Source organism: Netta rufina, assembly GCF_964035555.1.
Source record: "Netta rufina genome assembly, chromosome: 31".
In the NCBI taxonomy this organism is placed as follows: Eukaryota; Metazoa; Chordata; class Aves; order Anseriformes; family Anatidae; genus Netta; species Netta rufina.
Genome location: NC_140155.1, coordinates 2,325,442 through 2,350,111, shown reverse-complemented (window position 1 = coordinate 2,350,111; position 24,670 = coordinate 2,325,442). Strand labels below are relative to the sequence as shown.

Genomic DNA, 24,670 nt, shown 5'->3' with positions numbered 1-24,670 from the left:
CTGGGTGCTGATCCCGGTGCTGACACCCTTTGCCCAGAGTGGTGTGGGCAAAGAATAAGCTGCACTCCTGGCTCTAGTCAAGCAGCTGTGACAGAAGGTCAGCTCAGATCGGCAGGGATCTTCCAGTGCTAAGGTGGGTAAGGAAAGTTTGTGTGTGCTGGAAGTAAGGTCAGGCAAAATGGAAGGACTACAGAGATGCTGTTTGTCTTTGTAGGCTGAAAATTCTTATGAACAAAGCTCAATTCACATTGGACCTGGACAGTACTGTGAGGAACAGTAAACATGACTTTTTAAAAGTATCTGAAGAGCAAAAATAGGTCCAGAGAAAACATTTGTCTGTTACTTGATGAGGATGGTGTCCTCACAAACAGGGACATTGACAACACAAAGATGTTTAATGCTTTCTTTGCCTTTGTCTTCGACACTGACGATGGGCTCTAGGACCCCAGGTGCCCTGTCTTGGAGAGTCGTGACTGTGGGAACATTAAACTCCCAGCCAACTCTGAATTTTGTTGTGATTTGCTCCTAGACGTGGATGCATACAAGACTGTAGGACCTGATGGGATTCAGAGTACTCAGAGAACTGGCTGATGTCATCAGGAAATCTCTATAAATTATTTTTGAAATGTCCTTGGGAATCTGGAGAGGTCCCAGTGTCTGGAAGCTGCCAAACGTTGCCCGTTTCCAAAAAGGGCAGCAAAGAAGACCCTGGGAATTACAGGCCTGTCAGTCTCATAGCAGTGCCTGGTGAAATTACAGAGATTGCTCTGGGAGTGAGTGAAAAGCACCTGAGGGACAATGCGGTCACTGCTCACAGCTCACATGGGTTTGTGAGGGGAAAGTCCTGTTCAACAAACTTAATTTCCATTTTATGACAAAGTCAGCCTCCTTGTTGACCAAAGGGTTCCTGTCAATGTGGTCTTTTTGGATTTCAGTAAAGATTATGACATGGTTTTTGATAATATCCATCCAGCAGCGGGCCCTGGCAGCACAAAGGGCCAAGAGTATGGCCAAGAGTGGGCCACCCCACTACATACTAGTGGGTTTATGTGGCAAGGTTTTGGTAGTAGAAGGCCACAGGGGTGGCTTCTGCAAGAAGAATCCAAAAGCTGCCCCATGTTAGGTAAGGGCACTGCTGCTGACCAGAACCAAGCCAGTAAGCGATGTTGTTTGCACCTCTGTGAAAGCATATTTAAGGAACAGGGGGAAAAAGTAATCTACTGCTCAACAGCAGCTGGGAGAGAGAGGAGTGAGAACCAGCCCTGCAGACTCCAAGGTCAGTGAAGAAGGAGGGCAGGAGGTGCTCCTGGCACCAGAGCAGAAGTTCCCCTGTGGCCTGTGGAGAGGCCCCTGGTGGAGCAGGCTGTCCCCCTGCACCCATGGGTCCCACATGGAGCTGATCTCCATGCTGCAGCCCGTGGAGGAGCCCCCAGTGGAGCAGGTGGATGTGGCCTGGAGGAGGCTGTGGCCCATGGAGAGCCCCCGCAGGAGCAGAACCTGGGCCAGAGCTGCAGCCCATGGAGAGGAGCCCATACAGGAGCAGGGGACCTGGGGGGAGCTGCTGCCTGTGGGGGACCCATGTTGGAGCAGTTTGCTCCTGCTGGATGGACCCCGTGGTACAGACCCATAGGGAGCAGTTCTTGAAGAGATGCTGCCTGTGGGCAGCCCACACAGGATCGGTTTGGGATGGACGGCATCCCGTGGGAGGGACCCCACGTGGAGCAGGGGCAGAGAGAGTGACCAAGAAGGACTGGTGAAGACGAAGTGCTATAGACTGACGACAACCCCCATTCCCCCATTCACATGTGCCATTAGGGGGTGGGGGGAGTGGGGGGTGGGGGAGGAGGTGGAAGAGGGTAGATTGGGGGAAGGTGTATAGGTGTTTTTAGTTTCTTTCATTTGTTTCTCACTTCTCTAGCTTGTTAGTAATTGGCAATAAAATTTACTATCTCCATATTCAGAGTCTATTTTGCCCGTCGTGATAATTTTTGAGCAATCTCCCTGTCCTTGTCTCAAACCCTGAACCCTTTGCATCTCCTTTTCTCCCCCTTTTCCTTTAAGGAGGGGGAGTGAGAAAGCAACTGAGGAGGAGTTCGGCTGCCCACACGAATAAAACCACCACAGCTTTCCTGGGGTTGCCTCAGGCACGGCACTGCTGGCCGGCTGAGGGAAGGTGTCATCTCACTCTGCTCAGCCTGCTGTGGCCTTGCCTCGAGCATTGTATGCAGCTTGGAGCAGAAGACAGAATGGGCCAAGGGGCTGCAGGCACCACAGGCTGTGGGGAAGGATTTCCCTTGGGCCCAAACACAAGGAGCCACAGCCAGCAGCGCCTTGGGCAGGGTGCAGAGCCTGCGCTTATCACAGGCTGAGGCAGGCAGCCCCCAGGGGCTCTTCTCCATGGGAGCTCCACTGAGAAAGAGGTCATTGATGACACCCAGCAGAGCTGCAGAAAGCATAAGGTTATGCCCAGCTTCCCGAGCCTTTGCCCAGTTCCTGGCTGCAATAAACCTCTGGGAGAAACTTTGCCCCTTGGGGGATAGGACCAAATGACACCAGAGCAAAGCAGGATCAAAGGCTGCAGGGAGTGGTGTGCACATGGGTGCTAATCCTGGTACTGCCACAATTGACCTAAGGTGGTTTGGGCAAAGAGCAAGCCCTGCTCCTGCCTCTAGTTAAGCAGCTTTGGCAGAAGGTCAGCTCAGATTGGCAGGGATCTTCTTCTAGAGCTTAGGTGGATTGCTCTGGGGGTGAGTGAAAAACACCTGAGGGACAATGGTCACTGGTCACAGCACACATGTGTTCATGAGGGGAAAGTCCTGTTCAACAAACTTAATTTCCTTTCTATGACAAGGTCTATCTCCCAGTTGACCAAAGGGAGCCAGACTGTACCCATCTGGACCAAATGTCCAGCACAGAGACAAATAAATGCATAATATGATGGGTGAATGATTGGCTGATGGGTTGGGCTCCGAGGGTTCTGGTAAAAGGGGCGATATCAGGCTGGCGGCCAGTCACGAGTGGAGCTCTGCAGGGCTCCATTTTGGGTCCAGATCTCTTCAGTACTCCCATAAATGACCTGGATGCAGGACTGGAAGGAAACCTGAGTTTGTGGCTGACACTGAACTGGGATGAGCTTGAAATGCAAAAAGCAATGTAACTTTCCAGGGTTCATTTTGGAGAATTAGAAAGCTGGTACTCTTTATGAACAGCACTGGGTATGCGGGGGGTAATTCCAACAAACATGTATACCTAAGCAAGATAAGGAGTACTTATTTATGGTACGGTGATATACAGTCATGCAATTTCCAAGAAAGGGCAGGACTTATGTGAACAGTGTTAGGAATGTTTTAACAATTCGTGTCAGCAAAGATCAGTCCAGACTGCCTCTGGGCCCTGCACAGGCAATTTAATTCTTGAACCACAGATGCAGTGTGTCCCAGTCTCCCCCTCATTCTAGTCAATTTATCAAGTCTTCAGAAAATACTCCTCAAATTTATGAACTTGTTTGCTTTTGTTAATCCGAACTTCTATTTCTAACAGTTACAGCCTTTTTTTTTTTTCTTCGAGATTAACTTAACACTGCTATAGGTGTGTCTGTCCCTGTGAATGGCTGGTGAAGAATGTTTTAGTTACTGGTGAAGTGTCAATAAGAAAGCTATTTGTGTTTGTATGAAGTCTTTGATGTCTGGGGGTTTCAGAACAACTGATAACAACTAGTGACTGTTGTGGGATACTGTGCAGGCCTCTGATACCTGGCCAGGTGGCCAAGAGATTAAGAAGAAGAAAAAAGAAACTGAAGGATGGCTGGGAGACAAGACCTGCAGGGGATGTTCTATAAACTTGATACGGTGCCAAAGGAGTACAAAGGGGAAGGACGAGAAAAAAACTTGGAGAGGAAGACTACGAGCCTTCAGCATGAAAGACCCCTAAAGACCCCCAGAGGGACCACTGGAGACTGATGTGCATGCTCCAGTAGGAGGGATTGGACCCCGGAAGCTAATTATAATAACCTGTTTTTTTAGAAGTAGTAATGAATATGTATTAGTCTAGGAGCATAAAATTCAGCTATTTGATGTAAGTGGTGTGCGTCCTGGTGGAGCAGAGACTCCCGGTGCACCCAGCGCTGTTTGCTTACCTCTATTCTTTTAATAAATCCTATTTTTTTATTTAATCCTATTTTGAAGAATGAGCCATTTCTAACAGAGGTGACCATCCTAATCAAGACCAATACTTTCTCTGATATTCCTTTTGCTTTTAACATATTTTTAATAGTCTGTTTTAATGCCCCTCACAGTATTGTCCTGGTTCAACGCAAAATGAGCTTTGAATTTTCTGCCTACAAAGGCAAACAGCATCTCTGTAGTCCTCCCACGTTGCCCAACCTTGCTTCCAGTGCACATAAACTTCCCTTAGCCACCTAAGCTTGAGAAGAAGATCCTGCCCCTCTGGAGCAACCCTCTCCTGTGCCTGCTTGGCTTGAGCAGGGAGCGGGCCTGGCTCCTTGCCTTCAGCACCCTGGGCAAAGGGTGGCAGCTCCAGGCTCGGCACCCAACTGCACCCCATTACTTCAGCCTCCAATCCCACTCAGCTCTGCTCTGCCATCTCTCCATATTGTCCCATTGCTCACAGTTTCATTCCTCTCTAGACAGGTGGAGATGAATGAGCTCAGAAACTGGCTTTCCCTAGAGGTCTGGAGAGGCTCCTGCTGGGGACAAGCCCCTCGTCCTGGCTGAAGGTGGTGGACTGGGCACCCAGCTACGATGGGATGGTGGTGCCAGCCCTGCAGAGCTCCTCAGACACTTGTCCCCATTGCCCCAGGGGCAGAGCTGCTCCCTGAGGGTTATTGCAGCCAGGAACTGGGCAAAGGTTGGGAAAGTTGGTTGCTTCCTTCAGCTCTGCTGGGTGCTGTGAGGGACGTCTATCTTGGTGGGGCTCTCTTGCAAAAGAACCCCTGGGGGGCCACCTGCCCCCTGGGGGACCTCTCTCTCAGATGGGGCTCCCCTGGGGCTGTGGCTGTCCCAGCCTCATTGGCCATGCCAGAGGCCTCCTGACTTCCCTCGTCACTCTGCTCCTCCTCCGTCTGAGTTCAGGTAGGATCCTGTGGGGCTGCTGGGGGCTCTCCCCCCCGGGCCTGGCAGACTTGCTGCTGTGGGGCAAGGGGGTGGCCGTGGGGCAGTGGGGACCCGAGACCACAGCTCGGCCCCTGCTAGGTTTCACTTTCTCTTTGGTTCTTTCACACAATATGGGTGCTATCTTGGCTGCCCTTTCTGGCTCTTCTTCACATGCCCAAATGCTGCAGAGAGGGCTCCCACTCCCAGCACACCTCCTTCTCCTGCACGCCCTCCCTCTCCCTCTCTGGTTTCCCAGGTGGTTTCCCATGGCACACGGGGGACGCAGCATGCACCTACTCACACACAGCTCGCACTTTGCCACTCACTGCCCTGATAACAAAATCTCACCGCTTCTCTGTGCCCTTCTCCATTGCCCAGCCCAGCTCAGAGTGGAGGGACCAGGCCAGCCTCTCACTGCCACCGTGGGGCAGGATGTCGTGCTGCCCTGCCACTTGTCCCCTCAACGCGATGCTCGCAGCTTGGAGGTCAGGTGGATCCGGGACCATATCTCTGAGACAGTGTACCACTACCGCAATGGAGAGGACCTGTACAGGGAGCAGATGGAGGCATATGCCGGGAGGACAGAGTTGGTCAGAGATGGTCTCTCTGCTGGAAGCCTGGACTTGCGAATCACGGGGCTGAGACCCTCTGATGATGGCCGGTACGTCTGCACTGTGGAAGATGCTGATGCTTATAACGAAGCTATTGTGGATCTGGAGGTGTCAGGTTAGTGGCTGGGGTGATGCTGCCAGGGGGTAGTAGAGTTGTCCTTGGGTTAGTGTGTCCCACCCAGGCTCCTTTCCCATCCTCATGGCCATCTACAAGGCCTTTCAAACTGTTGAGTCTGTTGGGGCTTCTTCTCCTCACTCTGTGAGTACTTGTCCAGCAACGAGCACACCTGTGCCCCTGCAGGCTTTTTATTGAGAGGGAACTACACAGATGAGATGGTTTTATTCAGTTTCAATGGCCTCTTTGTACTCCATCCCAATGATGTTCTGAGGGTACTGGGCAGAGGCTGCTGAGCAGAACATTCAGCTCTGTCAATGAGGGGACCAAACACAGAGCTTAGAGCAGAGAAGAGACCTCTGAGCATCTGGACCTCTGCTTGCTTTTGATTTTTCTGCTGTGGGAGACCTGAGACGTTTTCTGAAAGTCTGGGTGCTTCTTGAAACAGCAAGGCTTGGTGCAGAGACACTGCCTGGAAGTGATGAATCTTGATCTTGATCAACTTGATCTTGATCTTGATCACCTGGGTTTTATGGGTGATTTGGGGCCACTGGCATTGTGCAGACTTCTCTCTGCTTCCACCACTACCTGCGGTATTTTTCTGCTGAGGGCTGCTTTGTGAAACTCCTGGTCCCTGAGCCCCTATGGCAGTGGCTGGACAGGGCTGTGTCTGGCATGGGAGCAGATGGGGTCTTTGCCTTGGAACTCAATCCCTCCCCAAGTCAAACCCCAGCCAGACGCTCTTCCCCCAGCCACAGGCGCTGACCCCCACCTCTCCCTGGGGGGCTACGAGGCCGGAGGCGTCCGGGTGCTGTGTCGATCGGCGGGCTGGTACCCGCTGCCGCAGCTGCTGTGGAGGGATGCTCGCGGGCAGCACCTGCCCTCGGTCTCCCAGACACATTCCCAGGACCAGGAGGGGCTCTTTGAAATCGAAGGTGCCATCATCATGACCGGGAGCGTGGAGGGGCCCTTGTCCTGCGTGGTCAGGAACAGCCGCCTCCAGCAGGAACGGGAATCATCCCTGCACATCGCAGGTACAAATGGCACAGCCAGGGTGAGGTGTTCCTGGCCCCTGCACTTCTCCTAAGCTGAGAGAAGTCTGGGTCGTGCTTTTCCACCTGCACACATGGAAATGCAGCCCTTTTCCTGGTGCCTTTTCTCAGATCCCTTCTTCCACAATGCCCAGCCCTGGAAGGTGGCTCTGGCTCTGGTCCTCGTGCTTTTGGCTGTGTCCATTGGCCTCGGTGTTTATCTCTTTCGAAAGCAAGGTAAGCTGGCAGCGCAGGGATGGAGCGCAGGGAGGTGTTCTGCAGGGACCCCCCTGGGTGTGGAGCGGGGCTGAGCCCTGGCCCAGGGAGGTGCGTAGGAGGAGGAAGGGAATGTTCTCCTGGGGATGCCAAAGGCCTTAGGATCGTCGTGGACCTCTGCCTTGGGCAAGGAAGGCAGGGGAGAAGGCAAGGGGCCTTGGGTGGGAGGCCATGGAGCATGGCTGCAGCCCCCCTGCAGATGTCCAGTCCCTCCCAATCTGGGAATGAGGTGGCTCGTGCCCACTCACGAGAGGAAAGAAATTTGGGATCTAGCTGTGGAAGCAGCAATGGGATGAGAAGCTCTTCACTTTGACCATGCATTGCCTTTTCTTTCCTTTTCCAGTAAAAAAAGACACAGAGCTGGGTAAGTCTCCTTCCCCAAAAAGAAGGCATTTCATGTCTTCCCATGGGCATACTGCCCTCTGACCATACATTGCTTTTCTCTTTTTTTTTTTTTTTTTCTTCCAGTGGAACAAGCTGCAGAGATAGGTGAGTGTTCATTTCTGAACTGAAAGAATTTGCTGTATAGACATGGGATGAGAGGTTTTCCCCTCTGATCAAGCATTCCTCATGATTTTCTTTTCCAGAGGAAAAAGCTGCAAGACTGGGTGAGTCCATCTTCTCCTCACCCCATACAGAAGGAATTGGAGGTCTTTGCCCTGTCGGAGTCACTTGCTGAGAAGCTGACTCCTCTCATCAATGCATTGCTTTTCTGTTTCATTTGTAGAGGAACAAGCTACAGAGCTGGGTGAGTGTGCCTGAGCTTGGGCCCCAGGGCAACATTAAGACGATGTGCAGGGGATGGTGGGCAGCTGGGAGAAAGCAGCCCAGGGCTGGCCGCTCACCCTGCCCACACCCACTGGGCACCAGCCATGGGCTGTGACCAGCTCTCCCCTCTCCTTCCAGCATGGAGAAGGTTTCTGATGTCTCATAATACAGGTAAGTGTGCTTTGGGTTGCCCACTGAGGTGCTTCTCCTGGCCTTGCTGGGGCATGTTCAGGAGCCAAGAGGTGCCCCATCTCCTACCCCGTGGGGCAGCTCCTGGCCCCAAGCTGGGGAAAGCCTGCCCAGGGCTGAGCTCTGCCCCTGATGGCCTGGCTCCTTCTGTCCCTGCAGTGAAGGTGACCCTGGATCCAGATACAGCTCATCCCATGCTTGTCCTTTCAGAGGATCACAGGAGAGTGAGAAGGGAAGCCGAAAAGCAGCAGGTGCCTGACACACCGGAGAGATTTGACGTTCGGTTGTGTGTGCTGGGCTGTGAGAAGTTCACAGAGGGAAGGCACTGCTGGTTGGTGGAGGTGGAGGGAGAGAGGCTGAAGTATTCACGGTGGGCCTTTGGGGTGGCCAGGGCTTCTGTGGAGAGGAAGGGGTGGATTAATAGGAGCCCAAAAAAAGGCATCTGGGCTATTCAGTACAATGAGGGGCAGCTCATGTCTCTCACATCTCCTCGCACGCCCTTGTCCCTGTCCCATGTCCCCACAAGGATTTGGGTCTGTCTGGACTGTACCCAGCAGCAGGTGTCTTTTATCAATGCTGACAATGGGGTCAAGATCTTCACTTTCAGAGCAGCCTCCTTCAATGGGGAGAGCATCCGCCCCTGGTTCTGGGTGGAGACACTGGGAATTCAGCTGTGCCTGAGGGACAATGCCCCCCAGACCCTGTCCCCAGCCCTGGGGGGCTCCTGTGATTCTCCAGCCACTCCTGCATCACCTCTCCTTGATCCTCCAGGAACAGCACAAGAATGAGGGGCAGTGGGGCCAGGGGCTCTCTTTTGTTCCTCCCTGCTGCTGGAGGAGGGCTGGGATGCTGCAAGCAGGGGACAGGCCCCTTGCAGCCCCTGGACTCTGCCCTGCACAGGGCTCCTGTGCTGGGGCACCAGCCCTGCTGGCACCCACGGCTCTCACCCTGCATCTGAACTGCAGTGGGCAGCACAGGGGCTGCAGCAGCTCTCCACGCTCCTCTCCCCTCTGCTTGGACTGCCTGCAGACCCCAGGGCAAGGGATGTGGTCACCGTGTGCTGCTGGCCAGTGCAGGCCACCTTTGCCTCCTAGTTTGGGGTTGATCTTTGCTCTGTGCCTGGTGCTGAGCATGAGCATCCTGTGGGGGCTCTTTGTTCCCTCCTCTGGAGCACATCTATGCAAGATGCAGCAGCAGGACTGTGGCAAATAAAGTTTTGTACAGGAAGATGGAGTCTGGCAGTGGCATTTCCTGGGTGCTTTCTGTCCTGAGGCTTTGCTGCCTGGGAAGTCATCTTGAATCATAGAATCATAGAATCATAAAATATCCCAAGTTGGAAGGGATCCATTAGGATCATTGAGTCCAGCTCCTGGTACCACACAGGTCTACCCAAAAATTCAGACCATGTGCCTAAGTGCACAGTACAAATGCTTCTTAAACTCTGACAGGCTTGGTTCAGAGATTGCTTCCCTGGGGATCCTGTTCCAGTGTGTGACAACCGTCTCAGTTAAGAACCTCTTATGATGTCTAGCCTAAACCTCCCCTGCCTCAGCTTGACACCATTCCCACAGGTCCTATCACTGGTGACTAAAGAGAAGAGATCGACTCCTGCCCCTTCAGTACCCCTCTTGAGGAAGCTGTAGACCACAAGGAGGTCTCCCCTCAGCCTCCTCTTCTCCACGCTGAACAGGCAAAGGGACCTAGGCCACTCCTCATACGTCCGTCTTCCCCTCTAGGCCCTTCACCATCTTCTTCGCCCTACCCTGGACAGTCTCCAACAGTTTGAAGTCCTTTTTGTACAGAGCTGCCCAAAACTGCACACAGTACTCGAGGTGAGGCTGCACCAGCACAGAGCAGAGCAGGGCAATCACTTCCCTCAACCGACTAGCAATGCTGTGCTTGATGTACCCCAGGATACAGTTGGCCCTCCTGGCTGCCAAGGCACACTGCTGACTCATGTTCAGCTTTCTGTCAGCCACAACCCCCAGATCCCTCTCTGTGGGGCTGCTCTCCAGCATCTCGTCACCCAGTCTGCACATATAGCCAGGGTTGCCCCATCCCACGTGCAGGACCCGGCACTTGCTCTTGTTAGACTTCATGCAGTTGGTGATCGCCCAGCTCTCCAATCTGTCCAGGTCTCTCTGCAAGGCCTTCCTACCCTCAACAGAGTCCACAACTCCTCCAAGTTTAGTATCATCGGCAAAATTTGCTCAAAACACCTTCTAGTCCTACATCCAAATCATTTATAAGAATATTGAAGAGGACTGGCCCTAAACTGGAGCCTTGCGGGACCCCACTGGTGATCGTCAGTCAGACAGATGTGGCCCCATTTAGCACAACCCTTTGAGCCCTGCCCATCAGCCAATTGCTCACCCATCGTATGATGTTTTTGTTTAGCTGTATGCTGGACATTTTGTCCAGTAGGATCCTATGGGAAAGTGTGTCAAAAGCTTTCCTGAAATCCAAAAAGATCACAACAGCAGGTTTCCTTTCATTGACTCCATGGGTGATCTTATTGTAAAGGAAATCAAATTTGTTTAACAGGACCTACCCCTTGTGAACCCATGTTGGCTGGGACCAATGACTACACAGTCTTGCAGCAGATCATCTCCTTGGTGTTGGTCCTGGGAGTCAGAGCCAGGAGGAAACTAAGCTCCAACTACCCCTGGTTCACCAGCTACTGCCTGGGACTCACTTGTCACACCTGGGTCATTGCCCTATCCTGGGAGTATGCAAAGAGCTTCCAGCCTCCCATCACACAGGCTCTGCAGAGGCTGAGCCCACAGGGGGCATCACTGGTTCTTCAAGTCCTCCAAGCAGAGGCAGCAGGTGGCCTCAGCCTTCAGCCAAAATCACAGAATCACTTATGAGCCCCAGTTTGAAAGGACCCTCCAGGACCATCATGTCCATCTACTGGTTCCACACAGGACCACCCAAAAAATCAGACCCTGTGCCTGAGAGCCTTCTCCAAATGCTCCCTGAGCTACGACAGGTTCAGGGAGATGGCCAAGTCCCTTGGAAGCCTGTTCCCACGCTCTCGGAGAAGAATGTTTTCCAAACAGACCGCCTGACCCTCCTCTGTGGCAGCTCCATGGCATTCGTTCGGGCCCTGTCACTGGCCCCAGAGAGCAGAGACCATCGCCTGCCCCTCCGCTCCACTCATCAGGAAGCAGTGGGCCACCACGAGGCCTCCCCTGTATGTCCTCTGCTCTGGGCTCAACAAGCCAAGCGCCTTCAGCCGCTCCTCACACGCCGTGCCCTGCAGAGCCTTCGCCGTCCTCATAGCCCTCCCTTGGAGGCTCTCGCACAGTTTCACGCCCTTCGTCTGCTGCGGTGCCCACAGCTGCACGCAGTGCTCGAGACGAGGCCGCAGCAGGCCGAGCAGAGCGAGACGATCCCTTCCCTCGGCCAGCCAGCAGTGCCATGCCTGAGGCACCCCAGGGCATGCTTGGCCCTTTGGGTTGCCAGGGCCCGCTGCTGGCTCACATCCAACTTGCTGTTGGCCACAACCCCCAGCTGCACATAAACTTCCAATAGCTGCCTAAGCTTGAGAAGAAGATCCCTGCCCCTCTGGGGCAACCCTCTCCTGTCCCTGCTTAACTTGAGCCCTTTGCGGGGCTGGCTCCTTGCCTTCAGCACCCTGGGCAAAGGGTGGCAGCTCCGGGCTCGGCATCCAACTGCACCCCATTACTTCAGCTTCCAATCCCACTCAGCTCTGCTCTGCCATCTCTCTATATTGTCCCATTGCTCACAGTTTCATTCCTCTCTAGACAGGTGGAGATGAACGAGCTCAGAAACTGGCTTTCCCTGGAGGTCTGGAGAGGCTCCTGCTGGGGACAAGCCCCTCATCCTGGCTGAAGGCGGTGCCAGCCCTGCAGAGCTCCTCAGACACTTGTCCCCATTGCCCCAGGGGCAGAGCTGCTCCCAGCGGTTTATTGCAGCCAGGAACTGGGCAAAGGTTGGGAAGATTGGGCGTAGCCTTCTGCTTCCTTCAGCTCTGCTGGGTGCTGTGAGGGACGTCCATCTTAGTGGGTCTTCCTTGGAGAAAAAACCCTGGGGGGCCGCCTGCCCCCTGGGGGACCTCTCTTCAGATGGGGCTCCCCTGGGGCTGTGGCATCCCCAGCCTCACCAGCCATGCCAGGGGCCTCCTGACTTCCCTCGTCACTCTGCTCCTCCTCCGCATGGGCTCAGGTAGGATCCTGTGGGGCTGCTGGGGACTCTCCCCCCTGGGCCTAGCAGACGTGCTGCTGTGGGGCGAGGGGGTGGCCATGGGGCAGGGGGGACCCGAGACCACAGCTCGGCCCCTGCTGGGTTTCACTTTCCCTTTGGTTCTTTCACACAATATGGGTGCTGCCTTGGCTGCCATTTATGGCTCTCCTTCTCCTGCCCGAATGCTGCAGGGAGGGCTCCCACTCCCAGCACACCTCCTTCTCCTGCACGTCCTCCCTCTCCCTCTCCGGTTTCCCTGGTGGTTTCCCATGGGACATGGGGGACACAGCACGCACCAACTCACACACCAACTCATGCCCTTTGTCACTCACTGCCCCTAAATTTACGATGGCAAAATCTTACTGCCTCTCTGTGCCCTTCTCCATTGCCCAGCCCAGCTCAGAGTGGAGGGACCCGGCCACCCTGTCACTGCCACCGTGGGGCAGGATGTCGTGCTGCCCTGCCACTTGTCCCCTCAACGTGATGCTCACAGCTTGGAGGTCAGGTGGATTCGACGCACGATATCTGAGACAGTGCACCACTACCGCAATGGCAAGGACGTGTATGGGGAGCAGATGTGGACATATTCTGGGAGGACAGAGTTGGTCAGAGATGGTCTCTCTGATGGAAGGTTGGACTTGCATATCTTTGGGTTGAGACCCTCTGATGATGGCCAGTACGTCTGCACTGTGAAAGATGCTGATGATTATGGAGAAATTATTGTGGATCTGGATGTGACAGGTTAGTGGCTGAGTTGATGCATCCACTTGTCCCTGGGATTGTGTGCCCTACCTAGGCCTCTGTCCCATCCTCATAGTAATCGATGAAACCTGTCGGAGAGTTTAGCATGATGGTGCTTCACCTCCTCAGTATGTGAGCACTTGACCAGCAAGGTATACACCCATTCTGCAGCAGGTTGGTTTTGGGACAGATTTGCAAGGCTGAGTTGTTTTTGATCGTTTTCTGTGTTCCAATGAACTGTGTCCAATAATGTTCTGAGGGCACTGGGCATGGGCTGCTGAGCACCTCCTTAGGCTGTGCCAGTATTGGGACCACAGACAACATCTGAAGCAGGGAAAAGACCTCTTAGCAGCTGGACCTCTGTTTGCTTTTGCTTTTTCTCCTGGCGGAGAACTAAGACATTGTCTGGAAGTCTTGGGGCTTCTTTGAAAAGCACGGCTTGATGCAGAGACGCTGCCTGGAGGTGCTGAAGCCATGCACCTGAGTTTTCTGGGTGATTTGGGGCCAATGGCATTGTGCAGCCCTGCTCGCCGGTTCTAGCACCAACCATGGTGGTTTGCGGGTGAAGGTTGGTTTGTGAAGCGCCTTGTCCCAGAGCCCCTGTGACAATGGCTGGGCAGGGCTGTGTCTGGCATGGGAGCAGATGGGGTCTTTGTCTTGAAAGGAATCCCTCCCCAAGTCAAGCCCCAGCCACACACTCTTCCCCCAGCCACAGGCACTGACCCCCACTTCTCCCTGGGGGGCTACGAGGACGGAGGCGTCCGGGTGCTGTGTCGATCGGCCGGCTGGTACCCGCTGCCGCAGCTGCTGTGGAGGGATGCTCGCGGGCAGCACCTGCCCTCGGTCTCCCAGACACATTCCCAGGACCAGGAGGGGCTCTTTGAAATCGAAGGTGCTGTCATCATGACCGGGAGCGTGGAGGGGCCCTTGTCCTGCGTGGTCAGGAACAGCCGCATCCAGCAGGAGTGGAAATTTTCCCTGCACATCGCAAGTACAAATGGCACAGCCAGGATGAGGTGTTCCTGGCCCCCACACTTGTCCCAACCCAGGAGAAGTCTGGGTCTTGCTTTTCTAATCCCAGGCATGTAAATACAGCCCTTTTCCTGGTGCCTTTTCTCAGCTGCCTTCTTCCACAACGCCCAGCCCTGGATGGTGGCTCTGGCTCTGGTCCTCGTGCTTTTGGCTGTGTCCATTGGCCTCGGTGTTTATCTCTTTCGAAAGCAAGGTAAGCTGGCAGCGCAGGGATGGAGCGGAGGGAGGTGTTCTGCAGGGACCCACCTGGGTCTGGAGCAAGGGGCCTTGGGTGGGAGGCCAGGGAGCATGGCTGCAGCGTGGGGCTGGTGGCAAGGCGCAGCCCCCCTGCACATGTTCCCACCCAGCAACCAAGCTGCCCTGCTCACCACCTCTTCCTCCGCCTTTGCTTTTCAGCGGCACAGAGGCGAGAGCTGGGTGAGTCCTTGCAGTCCCTGCCCCCAGCCCCTGGGGAAGTGGTGTCCCTGCGGGAGGGCCTGGTCTGGGTGGGCTCTGGGGGCTTGTGTGCTGGTGGCTCGTGGGTGCTGGAGGAGCAGTTGGAACCTGGGGTGGGAGTGGGGAGTGCTGGGGCTGGGGCTGCCCTGGGCATAGGACACAGGACATGGCTAGGATGGCTGAAAGGAAGGGGGATCAAGGTGGGGACGGGGAGCGAGCTACGGGGCTGCCCCGCTCTGCCATGATGCTTCTGGGACAGGGATGTCCTCCACACATCCCCATTCACTTCCCCTTGTGTTTTGGTGGCACCGTGCAGAGAGCTGCACAAGTGTTTGTCCTTACTGCTCCACATGCATGAGCCTTGCTCAAAGCTGGGTCTTGCTGACTGTTAGGCAGCACCACCCCACCTCCCCCACCCTCCCCGCAGTTTGGGAACAAAGAGGTCTGTGTCCACTCAACAAAACAAAGAAATCTGGTGTCTTCTCATGGAATAACCTATAGGATGAGTATGTGTCCTCTCTGATCATGCATTATTTTGTTTTCCATTTCCAGTGAAAAAAGATGCAAAGCTGGGTGAGTGTCTCTTTCTTAAGCCCAACGATCTGGTGTCTTCCCATGGGTGAAGCAAAGGGATAAGACGTTCTCCTATCTAATATTGCTTTACTCTTCTCTTCCTTTTCCAGTGGAACAGGCTAGGCAGCTTGGTGAGTCTCCATCTCTTATCGAAGTCTATTCAGGGGCTAAACATGAGATGAGCTTGACCCTCTGATCATTCTTTTCTTTTTTTGCTTTTCCAGAGGAAAAATGCAAAAGGCTGGGTAAGTCTCCCTCCACAACTTGAAGAAAATTGGTTTTGCACTTCTTAGCAACCCTGGAATGAGAAACTGTCCCCTCTCATACTGCGTTGCTTTTCTCTTTCTCTTCCAGATCAACAAGCTACAGAGCTGGGTGAGTGTCCCTGCACTTGGGCCCTAAGGCCACAAAAGGGCAACATGCACTGAAGGGTGGGCAGCTGGGAAAGAGCAGACCGGGGCTGGCCCTTCACCCTACCCACAGACAATGGGTACTGGCCATAGACTGTTACCAGCTCTCTCATCTCTTTCCAGCATGGAGAAGGTTTATGCTGCCAGAAAACAGAGGTAGGCGTGCATTGGGTTGCCCTCTGTGGTGCTCCTTCTGCCCTTGTTGGGGCATGTTCAGGAGCCCAGAGGTGCCCCATCTCCTCCCCGTGGGGCTGCTCCTGGCCCCGAGCTGGGGAAAGCCTGCCCAGGGCTGAGCTCTGCCCCTGATGGCCTGGCTCCTTCTGTCCCTGCAGTGAAGGTGACCCTGGATCCGCACACAGCTCATCCTGAGCTTGTCCTTTCAGAGGACCACAGGAGTGTGAGATGGGAAATGGAACGGCAGCAGGTGCCTGACACACCGGAGAGATTTGACTTTTGGTGCTGCGTGCTGGGCTATGAGGAGTTCAGAGATGGGAGGCACTGGTGGGAGGTGAAGGTGGACGGGGAGCTGGAAATGTATTCTTGCTGGGCTATTGGGGTGGCCAAAGAATCTGTGGAGAGGAAGGGGTTGATCAACATGGACCCGGAAGGAGGGATCTGGGCATTGCTTTACCTGGAAGGTCATCTCATGCCTCTCATCTCTCCTCGCACCCCCTTGCCCCTGTCCCCTGTCCCCACGAGGATCTGGGTCTGTCTGGACTGCACCCAGCAGCACGTGTCTTTTATCAATGCTGACAACGGAGTTGAGATCTTCACTTTCACAGCAGCCAACTTCGATAAAAAGCCCATCCGTCCCTGGTTCCTATTGTGGACACAGGGAATTCAGCTGTGCCTGAGGGACAGCAACCCCCAGACCGTGTCCCCAGCCCTGGGGCGCTCCTGCCCTTCTCCAGCCACTCCTGCATCACCTCTCCTTGGTCCTGCAGGAGCAGCACAAGAATGAGGGGCAGTGGGGCCAGGGGCTGCCCTGTGTTCCTCCCTGCTGCTGGAGGAGGGCTGGGATGCTGCAAGCAGGGACCAGGCCCCTTGCAGCCCCTGAGTTCTGCCCTGCCCGTGACTCCTGTGCTGGGGCACAAGCCCTACTGGTACCCACAGGTGTCAACCTGCCTCTGACCCCAGCAGGCAGCACAGGGGCTGCAGCAGCTCTCCACACTCCTCTCCCCTCTGCTTGCACTGCTTGCAGACCCCAGGACAAGGGATGTGGTCACCGTGTGCTGCCGGCCAGTGCAGGCCACCTTTGCCTCCTAGGTTGGGGTTGATCCTTGCTCTGTGCCTGGTGCTGAACATGAGCAGCCTGTGGGGGCTCTGTGTTACCTCCTGTGGAGCACATCAAGGCCCAGCAGCAGCAGGACTGTGTCAAATAAAGTTTTTCACAGGAAGATGGAGTCTGGCAGTGGCATTTCCTGGGTGCTTTGTGTCCTGAGGCTTTGCTGCCTGGGAAGGCGTCTTGCAGCAGACTGTCTTCTTGGTGTTGGTCCTGAGAGTCAGAGCCAGGGAAAGGTGGAGAAAATACAGTGCCAAGGGCTCAACGGTTGAGATAAGCATGGGGAGCTCAGTCAAAAATTATCGTGACAGGCAAAACAGACTCAGAGTAGAGAGAGAATAAAATTTATGGTGTATTACCAACAGCCTAGAGAAGTGAGTAAAAAAGGAAAGGCACCCAAAACACCTTCCCCATATCTACCTTCTTTCACCTTCTCCCCCCGAGGGGCACAGGGGAATGAGGGCTGCATCCAGTCCCTGATGGTTTTTCTCCACTGCTCCTTCTTGGTCACTCTCTGCCCCTGCTCCATGTGGGGTCACTCCCACAGGATGCCATCCTTCCCGAACTGATCCCGCAATGGGCTGCCCACAGGGAGCATCTCTTCAAGAACTGCTCCAATATGGGTCCGTACCACGGGGTCCATCCATCAGGAGCAAGTTGCTCCAGCACGGATCCTCCACAGGCAGCAGCTCCCCCCAGACCCTCTGCCCCTACCTGGGCTCCTCTCCATAGACTGGAATCTGCTCCAGCAGGGGTTCTCCACAGGCCGCAGCCTGCTTCAGGGCAGATCCACCTGCTCCACCGTGGTCTCCTCCATGGGCTGCAGCGTGGAACCCTGCTCCACCATGGGCCTCATGACAGGCTGCAGGGGACCTCTGCTCCGGTGCCTGGAGCACCTCCTGCCCACCTTCTTCACTGATCTTGGTGTCTTCAGGGCTGTTTCTCATTCCTTTCTCAATCTGCTGTTGAGCAGAAGTGTTTTGTGTTTTTTTTTTTTTTCCTTTTTCTTTTTTTTTTTTTTTTTATTTTTTTCCCTTTTTAAAATGTGCTTTCACAGGAGCACAAACAACATTGTTTATTGACTTGGCTCTGGCCTGTGGTGGGGCCCTTATCTGACATGGGGCAGCTTCAGGACTCTTCTCGCAGAAGCCACCCCTATGGACCCCAATACCAAAACCATGCCACATAAACACAGTACACCTAGACATTGCTCTGCTCTGGGGACACCTGAAGAGCTTCCAACCTCCCATCACACAGGCTTTGCAGAAGCTGTGCCCACAGGGGGTATCACCAGCTCCTGGATTTCCTCCAAGAAGGTCTGACCCTCCCCGGTGGCAGCTCCATGCCGTTCCCTCGAGCCCTGTCACTGTCCCCAGAGAGCAGATCCCCTGCGCTCCCTTCATCAGGAAGCTGTGGCCTGCCACGAGGCCTCCCCTGTATGTCCTCTGCTCTGCACTCAAAAAGACAAGCACCTTCAGCCGCTCTTCACACGCCTTGCCCTGCAGAGCCTTCGTCGTCCTTGTAGCCCTCCCTTGGAGGCTCTTGCACAGTTTCACGCCCTTCGTCTGCTGCGGTGCCCACAGCTGCACACAGTGCTTGAGGAGAGGCCATAGCAGGCTGAGTAGAGCGGGACGATCCCTTCCCTCGTCCGGCCAGCAGTGCCGTGCCTGAAGCACTCCAGGGCACGCTTGGCCCTTTGGGCTGCCAGGGCCCGCTGCTGGCTCACATCCAACTAGCCATCAGCCACAACCCCCAGCTCCCGTTCTGGGGGCTGCTCTTCAGCCTCTCGCCCCCCACGCTGTCCGTACAGCCGGGGCTGCCCCTGCCCAGGTTCAGGGCCCGGCACTTGCTCTTGTTAAACTTCCCACAGCTGGTGGATGCCCAGCTCTCCCCTTTGGCCAGATCCCTCTGCAAGGCCTCTCCACCTTTGACAGAGCCAGCATCTCCTCCCAATTCAGTGTCAGACACAAACTCAGTGTTTGTGAGTTAACAATACTGTTAAGCTTCAACTCTAATTGAGCTTTGGCCATTTGAATCTTTCCCCCTAATGACAAGGGCAGCAGATCAAGATGCATGCCTTAGTTCCTTCAGGAACAGGTCATCCATGTCATCATCCTGGCTGCATGCAGAAGCTGCCCCTCTGGTCCTCGGAAGCCACTTCCATGCCCAAGCCCCAACCCTGCTGCAACAGGGCTTCTCTTGCCAGAGGGCAAATGGTCTGCCCATTTCTTCCTCCTCTGCATGGGCAGAGCCAGGAGTGGGGCTGGTTCTTTGCCTGCACCACTTTGGGCAAGGGGTGGCAGCACGGCACTCAGCACTTAGGCATGGAAATCAAACTTCACAACTCCTAAAGAGTTATAAAGCAGGTACGTTTATTACAGTACTGGGTGCAAGGGGGATCGCTCCCCCTAGCATGCATACCAATGGTTACTGCCAGGGTGTTTATATTGATGGGATATATGCATATTCATTTCATTTCCTGCAAGTCTCTTACATATTCATCAGGTCTCAATAAATCATTCACATAGGTTTCCACCCCTATCTGCATGCACACTAGAGTCCTCAGGCGGTTGTCCAGTGTACTCTGCTGGTCTTTTGATGTAGGACAGAAGCCTTCCTCACTGCTAAACTTCTGATCTTTCCTTTCTTTTACAGACGTCAGCAGTCAAGCCAGTTCTTGCTGGCTTCATTATCTATGCATGCAGTCTTTGACTCCCTTATCGTTCGGGTTGCCCTCTCCTTGTGGTTAACACACAACTGTGTCAGCTAAGAACTACAGAATCAACATCCTTTGCCTTGTTCCCTGTCTCAATCTTTTAGGGTCATCCTGTCCTCGTACTCCCTAGCTCAGTCCTGTCCTTGAGGCTGATATACAACATAATCCCTGGGTTAGCTGAAACCTGCAATATAGGCATGCTTTCCCTTGTTCCCTGTCTCAGCACACAGCTGTGCCACTTTCCCTGCAGCCTCTGATTCCGCTACGCTCTGGAGCCTCTTGCTCCCAGCCCCCAAATGTCCAAGCTCCTCCCAGAGTTTTACTGCAGTCCGGAACTGCGTAGGAGATCTGGAATTTTGGCATACCCCTGTGTTTCCTGCAGCTCGGCTGGGTGTGGTGAGAGACCTCTCCGTGGGGCTTCCCAGGAGGAGAACCCCTGGGGGCTGCCTGCTGTTTTCCCCAGCCTGTGATAAGCACAGGCTCTGCGCCTTGCCCAAGGTGCTGCTGGCTGTGGCTATTTGTGTCCGGGCCCAAGGTGACTCCTTCCCCATCTGCCTGTGGTACCTGAAGCCCCTCGGTCCCCTCTTTCTTCTGCCCCTACTTCTGCCCCCAGCTCCTGCTCCCGCTACAGCACAGATGGGGCTCCCCTGGGGCTGCAGCCACCCCAGCCTCACCGGCCATGCCAGGGGCCTCCTGACTTCCCTCGTCACTCTGCTCCTCCTCCAGCTCGGCTCAGGTAGGATACTGCGGGACTGCTGGGGGCTCTCCCCCCTAGGCCTAGCAGACGTGCTGCCATAGGGTAGAGGAGAGGCTGTGGAGCAGAGGGAGCCCTAGCCCACAAATCAGCCCTGGCAGCTGGGTTTCACTTTCACTTTGGTTCTTTCACACAATACGGGCGCTGCCTTGCCTGCCCTTTCTGTGTCTCCTTCACCTGCCTGAATGCTGCAGAGAGGGCTCCCACTCCCAGCACACCTCCTTCTCCTGCATGTCCTCCCTCGCCCTCTCCTGTTTCCCAGGTGGTTTCCAAGGGGATACGGGGGACGCAGCACGCACCATCTCATGCACAGCTTACCCTTTGTCACTCACAGCCCCTAAATTTACGATGGCAACGTCTCACCGCCTTTCTGTGCCCTTCTCCATTGCCCAGCCCAGCTCAGAGTGGAGGGACCAGGCCAGCCTCTCACTGCCACCGTGGGGCAGGATGTCGTGCTGCCCTGCCACTTGTCCCCTCAACGCGATGCTCACAGCTTGGAGGTCAGGTGGATTCGGGATGATTTGTCTGAGACAGTGCACCACTACCGCAATGGAGAGGACCTGTATGGGGAGCAGATGGGGGCATATGCTGGGAGGACAGAGTTGGCCAGAGATGGTCTCTCTGCTGGAAGCCTGGACTTGCGAATCACGGGGCTGAGACCCTCTGATGATGGCCTGTACATCTGCACTGTGAAAAATGTTGATGCTTATGACGAAGCAGTTGTGGAGCTAGAGTTGTCAGGTTAGTGTCTGGTGTGAGGCATTCAAGGGATGGTGCAGGTGTCCCTGGGCTTCTGTGTTCCACCCAGGACCCTGTCCCATCCTCATGGCCATCTACGAGGCCTTGCAAACTGTAGAGTGTGATGGGGCTTCTCCTCTGCTGGTGAGCACTTTTCCAGCAAGGAGTACACCTGTGCCCTTGCAGGCTTTTTATTGAGAAAGAGCTGCATGAATGCAATGATTTAATTCAGTCTCCGGGGCCTTCTTTGAACTCCATCCCCATGCTGTTGTGTGGGCAGTGGGCAAAGGTTGCTGAGCAGGTCCTTCAGCTGTGCCAACAATAGGTGCTGTTTAGGGGTGAGAGTGGCTCCATGGAGTGCCCGGTCCCTGAGACCCTGTGAACATGACTGGTCTGTGCTGGGTCTGGCATGGGAGCAGATGGGGTCTTTGCCTTGGAACCGAATCCATCCCCAAGTCAAGTCCCAGCCACACGCTCTTCCCTCAGCCACAGGCGCTGACCCCCACCTCTACCTCGGGGGCTACGAGGCCGGAGGCGTCCGGGTGCTGTGTCGATCGGCCGGCTGGTACCCGCTGCCGCAGCTGCTGTGGAGGGATGCTCGCGGGCAGCACCTGCCCTCGGTCTCCCAGACACATTCCCAGGACCAGGAGGGGCTCTTTGAAATTGAAGGCACCGTCATCATGACCGGGAGCATGGAGGGGCCCTTGTCCTGTGTGGTCAGGAACAGCCGCCTCCAGCAGGAATGGGAATCATCCCTGCACATCGCAGGTACAAATGGCACAGCCAGGGTGAGGTGTTCCTGGCCCCTGCACTTGTCCCGACCCAGGAGAAGTCTGGGTCTTGCTCTTCCACCTGCGGGCATGTAAACGCAGCCCTTTTCCTGGTGCCTTTTCTCAGATCCCTTCTTCCACAATGCCCAGCCCTGGAAGGTGGCTCTGGCTCTGGTCCTCGTGCTTTTGGCTGTGTCCATTGGCCTCGGAGTTTATCTCTTCCGAAAGCAAGGTAAGCTGGCAGCGCAGGGATGGAGCGCAGGGAGGTGTTCTGCAGGGACCCCCCTGGGTGTGGAGCGGGGCTGAGCCCTGGCCCAGGGAGTTGGGTAGGAGGAGGAAGGGAATGTTCTCCTGAGGATGCCAAAGGCCTTAGGATGGTCTTGGGTGGGAGGCCAGGGAGCATGGCTGCAGCGTGGGGCTGGTGGCAAGGCGCAGCCCCCCTGCACATGTTCCCACCCAGCAACCAAGCTGCTCTGCTCACCACCTCTTCCTCCGCCTTTGCTTTTCAGTGGCACAGAGCCGAGAGCTGGGTGAGTCCTTGCAGTCCCTGCCCCCAGCCCCTGGGGAAGTGGTGTCCCTGCGGGAGGGCCTGGTCTGGGTGGGCTCTGGGGGCTTGTGTGCTGGTGGCTTGGGGGTGCTGGAGGAGCAGCTGGAGCCTGGGGTGGGAGTGGGGAGTGCCAAGTGAAAGTCTCTCCACTCTGACCATTCATTCCTTTTGCTTTTCTATAGCAGCGAAAAAGGATGCAGAGCTGGGTAAGTCTCCTTCCACTAAGAGAAGGCATTTGGTGTCTTCCCATTGGCATACTCCCTTCTGACCGTACGTTCTTTTCTCTTTCTTTTCCAGGGGAACAAGCTGCAGAGATAGGTGAGTGTCCATCCATGAACTGAAAGAATTTGCGGTGTAGACATGGGATGAGAAGTATTTCTCTCTGATCATGTATTCCTTATGCTTTTCCAGAAGAAAAAGCTGAAAGACTGAGTGAGTATCTTTCCCTGCCCCCTCACCCCAGTACTGAAGGAACTGGGGGTCATTCCTTTGTAGCAGCCACATGATAAGAACCTGACTCCTCTCATCAATGCATAGCTCTTATATTCCTTTTCAGAGGAACAAGCTGCAGAGCTGGGTGAGTGTCCCTGCATTTAAGCCCCAGGGCATCACCAAGGCGATGTGCAGGGGAGGGTGGGCAGCTGCGACACAGCAGCCCAGGGCTGGCCCCTCACCCTGCCCACACCCACTGGACACTGGCCATGGGCTGTGACCAGCTCTCCCCTCTCCTTCCAGCATGGAGAAGGTGTCTCGTGCCTCAAAACAGAGGTAGGTGTGCACTGAGTTGCCCACTGAGGTGCTTCTCCTTCCCTTGCTGGGGCATGTTCAGGAGCGAAGAGGTGCCCTATCTCCTCCCCGTGGGGCAGCTCCTGGCCCCGAGCTGGGGAAAGCCTGCCCAGGGCCGAGCTCTGCCCCTGATGGCCTGGCTCCTTCTGTCCCTGCAGTGAAGGTGACCCTGGATGCAGACACGGCTCATCGTGAGCTCGTCCTGTCGGAGGACCAAAGGAGTGTGAGATGGGAAAGTGAATTGAAGGACATTCCTGACACAGATGAGAGATTTGACATTCGGTGCTGCGTGCTGGGCTATGAGGAGTTCAGAGATGGGAGGCACTGGTGGGAGGTGGAGGTGGAGGGGGAGGCGGCGAGAGAAAGTAATTCTTGCTGGGCTGTGGGGGTGGCCAGGGCATCTGTGAAGAGGAAGGGGGTGCTCAAAATGAACCCTGAAGAAGGGATCTGGGCTGTGCAGTATGATGGACAGCTCATGTCTCTCACATCTCCTCGCACTACCCTGTCCATGTCCCCTGTCCCCACGAGGATCTGGGTCTGTCTGGACTGCACCCAGCAGCACGTGTCTTTTATCAACGCTGACAACGGAGTTGAGATCTTCACTTTCACAGCAGCCAACTTCGATAAAAAGCCCATCCGTCCCTGGTTCCTATTGTGGACACAGGGAATTCAGCTGTGCCTGAGGGACAGCAACCCCCAGACCGTGTCCCCAGCCCTGGGGGGCTCCTGCCCTTCTCCAGCCACTCCTGCATCACCTCTCCTTGATTCTGCAGGAGCAGCACAGGAATGAGGGGCAGTGGGGCCAGGGGCTCTCCTGTGTTCCTCCCTGCTGCTGGAGGAGGGCTGGGATGCTGCAAGCAGGGACCAGGCCCCTTGCAGCCCCTGAGTTCTGCCCTGCCCGTGACTCCTGTGCTGGGGCACAAGCCCTACTGGTACCCACAGGTGTCAACCTGCCTCTGAGCCCCAGCGGGCAGCACAGGGGCCGCAGCAGCTCTCCACGCTCCTCTCCCCTCTGCTAGCACTGCCTGCAGACCCCAGGGCAAGGGATGTGGTCACCGTGTGCTGCTGGCCATTGCAGGCCACCTTTGCCTCCTAGTTCGGGGTTGGTCCTTGCTCTGTGCATGGTACTGAGCATGAGCAGCCTGTGGGGGCTCTGTGTTACCTCCTCTGGAGCAGGGCTGTGACAAATAAAGTTTTGCACAGAAAGATGGAGTCTGGCAGTGGCATTTCCTGGATGCTGTCTTTTCTGAGGCTTTTCTGTCTGGGAAGAGGTCTTGCAGCAGACCGTCTCCTTGGTGTTGGTCCTGGGAGTCAGAGCCAGGAGGAACCTATGCTCCAGCTCCCCATGACTCCTCAGCTGAAACCCGGGTGCACTTGTCCCAGCTGGGTCATTGCCCTACCCTGGGGGAACCCAAAGAGCTTCTAGCCTCCCATCACACAGGCTCTGCAGAGGCTGTACCCACAGGGGGTATCACGAACTCTTGGAAATTCTCCAAGCAGAGACAGCAGTTGGCCTCAGCTTTGCAGCTTTCCCTCAAGTCTTTGCAAGCCACCTCCATGCCTCAGCACCCATCCT

General features: G+C 55.3%; 4 protein-coding genes across 6 annotated transcripts; all 4 read left to right on the top strand.

Moving 5' to 3' along the window:
- Window positions 1-2,595: 2,595 nt before the first annotated feature.
- LOC311220368 (butyrophilin subfamily 3 member A2-like) lies at window positions 2,596-7,906 on the top strand (the record flags this gene model as incomplete). Its single annotated transcript, XM_084303874.1, has 8 exons — window positions 2,596-2,611; window positions 5,490-5,837; window positions 6,590-6,871; window positions 7,001-7,105; window positions 7,488-7,508; window positions 7,613-7,633; window positions 7,732-7,752; window positions 7,872-7,906. 8 exons carry the CDS (start codon window positions 2,596-2,598, stop codon window positions 7,904-7,906), a joined length of 849 nt encoding a protein of 282 aa, XP_084160000.1.
- A 110-nt stretch (window positions 7,907-8,016) lies between these two features.
- Window positions 8,017-8,889, top strand: LOC311220367 (butyrophilin subfamily 1 member A1-like; the record flags this gene model as incomplete). The annotated part of the gene is made up of 2 exons (XM_084303873.1): window positions 8,017-8,083; window positions 8,261-8,889. 2 exons carry the CDS (start codon window positions 8,017-8,019, stop codon window positions 8,887-8,889), a joined length of 696 nt encoding a protein of 231 aa, XP_084159999.1.
- A 2,114-nt stretch (window positions 8,890-11,003) lies between these two features.
- Window positions 11,004-16,462, top strand: LOC311220366 (butyrophilin subfamily 1 member A1-like; the record flags this gene model as incomplete). The annotated part of the gene is made up of 9 exons (XM_084303872.1): window positions 11,004-11,297; window positions 12,193-12,292; window positions 12,704-13,051; window positions 13,761-14,042; window positions 14,172-14,276; window positions 14,480-14,500; window positions 15,316-15,336; window positions 15,446-15,466; window positions 15,834-16,462. The coding sequence occupies 9 exons, from the start codon at window positions 11,004-11,006 to the stop codon at window positions 16,460-16,462; spliced, it is 1,821 nt and encodes a 606-aa protein (XP_084159998.1).
- A 3,421-nt stretch (window positions 16,463-19,883) lies between these two features.
- On the top strand, window positions 19,884-24,226 carry LOC311220423 (butyrophilin subfamily 3 member A3-like). 3 transcript variants are annotated; one of them, XM_084303943.1, is made up of 11 exons: window positions 19,884-20,235; window positions 20,647-20,994; window positions 21,478-21,759; window positions 21,889-21,993; window positions 22,271-22,291; window positions 22,491-22,514; window positions 22,606-22,626; window positions 22,720-22,740; window positions 22,865-22,885; window positions 23,044-23,076; window positions 23,253-24,226. In XM_084303943.1, exons 1-11 carry the CDS (start codon window positions 20,136-20,138, stop codon window positions 23,882-23,884), a joined length of 1,608 nt encoding a protein of 535 aa, XP_084160069.1. In that variant the 5' UTR covers window positions 19,884-20,135; the 3' UTR covers window positions 23,885-24,226. The 3 variants fall into 3 exon arrangements, with proteins under 3 accessions (XP_084160069.1, XP_084160071.1, XP_084160070.1); XM_084303945.1 differs by lacking the exon at window positions 20,647-20,994; XM_084303944.1 differs by lacking the exon at window positions 22,865-22,885.
- The last annotated feature ends 444 nt before the right edge of the window (window positions 24,227-24,670 follow it).

Excerpts from the sequence above, each read along its gene's own strand:
- LOC311220423 (XM_084303943.1), top strand. The coding sequence starts at position 20,136 with ATGGGGCTCCCCTGGGGCTGCAGCCACCCCAGCCTCACCGGCCATGCC. Across the intron at positions 22,741-22,864 it reads AGAAAAAGCTGAAAGACTGA|AGGAACAAGCTGCAGAGCTG; the intron begins GTGAGTATCTTT and ends ATTCCTTTTCAG. Across the intron at positions 23,077-23,252 it reads TCTCGTGCCTCAAAACAGAG|TGAAGGTGACCCTGGATGCA; the intron begins GTAGGTGTGCAC and ends CTGTCCCTGCAG.